Consider the following 5,370-nt stretch of genomic DNA (forward strand, 5'->3'; position numbering starts at 1 on the left):
AACAAACTACAAAGTACCAAAAAGAGACCACCCCTAAGAACATGATGGAAAGACTACTTTTTGAAAACGCATCTAATGTATAGTTTAAATTTCTTAATAATTATAAGTTTTTATAGTTCAAATTTAACATATAAGTGTTTATATTATTATAAAAAAGTATTTTTGTCAAAACTATTCAAATCCTCATTATTTACTCAAATTATCTGTAAAGTGGACTAATTAAATTGTTTTAGAATCATTTTACTTAAATTTATAAAATTAAAAAAGTCATTGAAATCATGAGTACATGTTTTATAAAAAATTATAAATATATAACCATTTGAATTATGATCCTAACAATAGGAAATGAAGGAGATTGATTTGGCGGCACGGCAGTGGGCGTTTGAAAATGCAGAAGTTGCAAGCGCAAAGCAGCAGAGAGCACAAAGCAGAGAGTCTAATAACCTTACTGAAGAAATGTTCATCGACGAAAACAGTCCAACAAGTGCACACCCAAATGGTAGTGAACTCAATCCACAAACCCAACCATCTTCTCTCCCAAACCATACACATCAAACACTACCCCTACGCTTCCCTTCTCTTCTCCCACATCGCTCCTCACCCCAATGACTACGCTTTCAACATCATGATTCGCGCCCTCACCACCACCTGGCACCACCACGCCCTCTCCCTCTCCCTCTTCTACCGAATGAAGTCTTTGGGCCTCACGCCCAACAACTTCACCTTCCCCTTCTTCTTCCTCTCCTGCGCCAACCTCACCCACTTCCACCACGGCCGTTTGGGCCACTCTTTGGTGTTCAAACTTGGACTTCACTCTGATCCACACACTACTCATTCTCTCATTACCATGTACGCGCGGTGTCGTAAATTGTGTTGTGCGCGCCAGGTGTTTGATGAAATTGCTCACAGGGACTTGGTGTCGTGGAACTCCATGATCTCGGGGTATGCCAAGACGGGGTATGCCAGGGACGCCGTGGAGGTGTTTGGGGAGTTGAGGAGGGAGGGGTTTGAGCCTGATGAGATGAGTTTGGTGAGTGTGCTTGGTGCTTGTGGGGAGTTGGGGGATTTGGAGTTGGGGAAGTGGGTGGAGGGGTTTGTTGTGGAGCATGACATGAGGCTTAATTCGTATATAGGCTCCGCTTTGATTAGTATGTATGCTAAATGCGGGAATTTGGGATCGGCTAGGAGGATCTTTGATGGAATGGCGAAGAGAGACGTGATCACCTGGAATGCAGTGATATCGGGGTGAGTATGTTGTTGAAATTCTTACTGGAGTGAGTGCTTGTTGTTTTGGTTTGGCTTATTTTTTAGAATTAATCGCCTATTTCTTTTGCCTTTCTGAGAGAGCTTTTGAAAGATAAGCCATTATTTTCCTAGAATTGAGATGAATCAAAGGTGTTGTTAACTTATTATTAGTTGGGCATTATTATATGTGGTGTTTTATATTGTAGGTTTATTATGCTTTGTTTGTGTGAAAGAAGCATAGACACTTCAAAATAGTAGCTTGTTGTGTCGACTACATCATGGACACTTTGAATTTGAATACTTCTAGCTGCAATTTATATGCCTATTTCATATTGTATCCGTGTTGTGTGTTGTAAATTGTATCAATACTTTCTAAGTTTGTGTTCTGATCAGTGTTTCCAATTGTGAGTCTATCTTGAATTAGTTTTCCCATGATCTCAAATTTTTTGTTTTTATTTTTCAATTTATTCTGTGATTTATGCTTACGTTACAGATATGCTCAAAATGGAAAGGCGAATGAAGCAATCTCTTTATTCCATGGCATGAAGGAGGGTGGTGTTAGTCCAAATAAAATTACCTTGACTGCAGTGCTGTCTGCGTGTGCCTCCATTGGGGCTCTGGATTTGGGGAAACAGATTGATGAATATGCATTGCAAAGAGGATTTCAGCATGATATTTTTGTGGCTACTGCATTGATTGATATGTATGCTAAGTGTGGGAGTTTGGGCAGTGCAGAGAGAGTTTTCAAAGAAATGCCCCAAAAAAATGAAGCTTCTTGGAATGCAATGATCTCTGCACTTGCTTCTCATGGCAAAGCCAAGGAAGCCCTATCACTATTTCAGCGCATGTCAAATGAGGGTGGCGGTGCTCGCCCCAACGATATAACGTTTGTAGGGTTGCTTTCTGCTTGTGTGCATGTAGGCCTGGTTGCTGAGGGCTATAGATTGTTTGATATGATGAGTACATTGTTTGGATTGGTACCAAAAATTGAGCACTACTCTTGTATGGTTGATCTTTTGGCACGTGCTGGTCATTTGCATGAAGCTTGGGATCTCATTGAGAAAATGCCTGAAAAACCAGATAAGATCACATTGGGTGCTTTGCTTAGTGCCTGTAGAAGAAAAAAAAATGTAGATGTAGGCGAACGAGTTATGCGGCTGATTCTGGAGTTGGATCCTTCAAGTTCTGGGAACTATATCATCTCATCAAAAATATATGCAAATTTGAATATGTGGGATGATTCCGCAAGGATGAGATTGTTGATGAGAGAGAAGGGTATCACGAAAACTCCTGGTTGTAGCTGGATTGAAATTGAGAATTGCTTGCATGAATTTCATGCCGGTGATGGCTTATGCCTTGACTCCATAGTTATAAGTAACACATTTATTTTGCTCCATGAGGAGCTCAAAAGGGAAGGGTATGTCCCAAAAATTGTTGAATAGATTTGTGAGCTGTGTAGGGCTAAAGATAATTTTATTGGAAGTGGCACTCAGCTATATCAGCTCAATTATTCATGTTTGTTGGATTTGTTTCACCAGATAAGTGTGATCTGACGGTACATATCAATATATAACGGGAACCTTATTTGTTTCCTGTTGATGTTTGTATCCGTTTGTACATAAAGCTGGGATATAGATCGTTTAAAGAGGAGAAGCCTCTGGAATTTACATCTGCTCAAATGCCATATAGAAATATGAAAAGGAAATTTTTATGAAACATATGCTGCTGTCTTTTGGAGTATCCATGGGCATCTCTGCTTCCACTTTTGACACATTCTTGAACCTTTGGCCCTAAGGCGTTTTTCACTTTGTCAATTTAGGGGAAAATCTAAGAACTCATTTTTCTTCTTCGGGAGAACAAGGTTTTGTATTGACGAGGGACACATCCGAGGCCAGTTGGATCTTTTGCTTTCAGGGAATGTAGCTCTTTTGTGTATCATATGAGCAAGAACCTAAAGAGAAATTTAAAATTTTGACACCATATTTATATTTGATATTGACCAATGTAGGCTTTGTTATAGTATGGCAACAAGGATTATTTTACAGATCGGATGGAATAAAGATTTTTCCTTGGGCATCGATGCAGATTCAATGGAGAATGTTGATAAAATGATTTGCTACCGTGAGATGAAAGAAGTGTAAACAAATAATGTGTACCCTTTAGTTCTTTTTGTATTTCTCTTATTGTTCTATGATGTGACCAAATTATTCAAAATCATGAGATATCTTGAGTTTAGGGTATTTCGTAGTGGACTTTCATTGTTCTTCTATGAGATAATCGGCCTTTCAGTTTAGATGGTATTAAAAGTGCCTCCTGTAATGTGTGCTTGGTAGCTAATGCTCTAGCCCCTGCCTGGAAGAGTAATCCTGTGTGCAAGTAACATTTACACACCTATCTCCTTTGGGCCAAATGGTTGCATCTTCCCATTTCTTTGTATCGTGACATTTTATCCGGGAGCTTGAAGCACGTTCTTTTCTACCATTTACTTTCTGTAATCTTCATTCCATCACCAGTATTTACATGACCCCTTTACTGTTCGAACTTTTGATGCGCTGTCAAATTCTTGAGCGAAACTCCAAATTCAACTTGAAAATTTTTACAAGGGGTCACATTAGTCCTTGATAATATAAATTTTCACATTGGTCTCGGAAAATTACAAATGCTTGTCATTTTAGTTTTTTTTAGCCCCGGGCACACTAATCCTCAAGGCTTTTGACCAAAAGTATGTATTTTTTTTTAAAACTGTTTACTAAAACGAATGTAAAAGAAGATATTTTACCTATTTAAGGTTTTCTTTTTGTCATGTCATCAAATTTATTGTCCATGTAAAAGAAAATATTATTTCATCTTAATTGTCCTTGTAAGAGGAAATATTATTTTATCTTAAAAATAAAATCGTGCACTATAGGAGCATTATACATTGTGCATATAATGTGGTTCACACTGCAAACAATACTAGGTAGGATGTTAGAGAGCAACAGAAACGCTACAGCATTATTGTGTTGTATGACTGAAGCAGTTGAGACTATTTTCTTATTGACTTTTGCAAAGTTCATACTTACATTTGGGCAGGACGATGGGTTGTTAATTGCATCATCACGATCTCTAGGCTGCACCTTTCGTGCTTTAGCAGTCGATAGAAGAATGTTGGTGGCCAGTTATGATTGAATTAATAGAAATAGGTGGAACAAAAATAAAATATTTTATTTTATTGTTTAGATATATTTTGATAAAATAAAATAAAATTTATTTTTTTCAACCGTAAGTTAAATGGATTAAATTATATTTTTTTTGTATAATATTTTAAACATTTATTTTTAGATTTATTTTTGTGGGGGGGGGGGGTTAATACTCCTATCAGGTGGCATAACATTATTTGTCTCTTTAAGTTATTAATAACAAAAAATTATTAAATTTTTTAATTAATAACATTTTGCATTTTAGTCTTTTTTTTATTGAATTTTGTAAGATAATCCTTTGACATACTTTCCTCCTTCAATCTATTCTATCCTCACCTACCTCCATGCATCTTCCATCTGGGAATAGAATGTGGACATATTTTGAGAGATTCTTATCTGCTCTAACACCTGCAACTCTTCCATCACCCGCAAGAGAAGTAACCATCACTCTTGTCATTGCCGTCACAAGATCATCACAGAAGACCCTTACGTCATAAAAAAATTTATTATTACACTAACAGTTGAGAAACTAAAAAAATTGTTTTACTTTGGTGATGATCAAAAGATTGTTATACCTTGGTGATGATTATAAACTAATACACGACATAACCAGAACCATGTCTTAGAACTACGGCATCAAAATCACAAACTAAGCCTCTACCTCGTTGGAACTGCCAACCTCATGTTCCGATTTGGAACATCTTTTTCAGGTAGAATGGATTCTCTGCAACACTTCCTATTGCAATCCATCAACACCAACGTTACATCATCGTCAACGACGCTGCCCTTGTCTCTTACCCCCAAAATATCATCGCCGCCGCAGTCTTGCACATGTGCGTGCACGGGAGGATCCGGCGGTACGCATTCGATGACGACAACCTGCGGCTACAGTTACTGTCCCCACAAAGACCAGGACAAAGACACTGTTTCTACCTGGTAATAAGTC

The 5,370-nt window shown here is 37.8% G+C and overlaps 1 protein-coding gene across 1 annotated transcript; it reads left to right on the forward strand.

Moving 5' to 3' along the window:
* Positions 1–340: 340 nt before the first annotated feature.
* On the forward strand, positions 341–3,886 carry LOC113852856 (pentatricopeptide repeat-containing protein At2g34400). The gene is made up of 2 exons (XM_027483243.1): positions 341–1,245; positions 1,739–3,886. Exons 1-2 carry the CDS (start codon positions 389–391, stop codon positions 2,685–2,687), a joined length of 1,806 nt encoding a protein of 601 aa, XP_027339044.1. The 5' UTR covers positions 341–388; the 3' UTR covers positions 2,688–3,886.
* The last annotated feature ends 1,484 nt before the right edge of the window (positions 3,887–5,370 follow it).

This window comes from Abrus precatorius, unplaced genomic scaffold (assembly GCF_003935025.1).
Source record: "Abrus precatorius isolate BTA unplaced genomic scaffold, Abrus_2018 Scaffold10, whole genome shotgun sequence".
Classification (NCBI taxonomy): Eukaryota; Viridiplantae; Streptophyta; class Magnoliopsida; order Fabales; family Fabaceae; genus Abrus; species Abrus precatorius.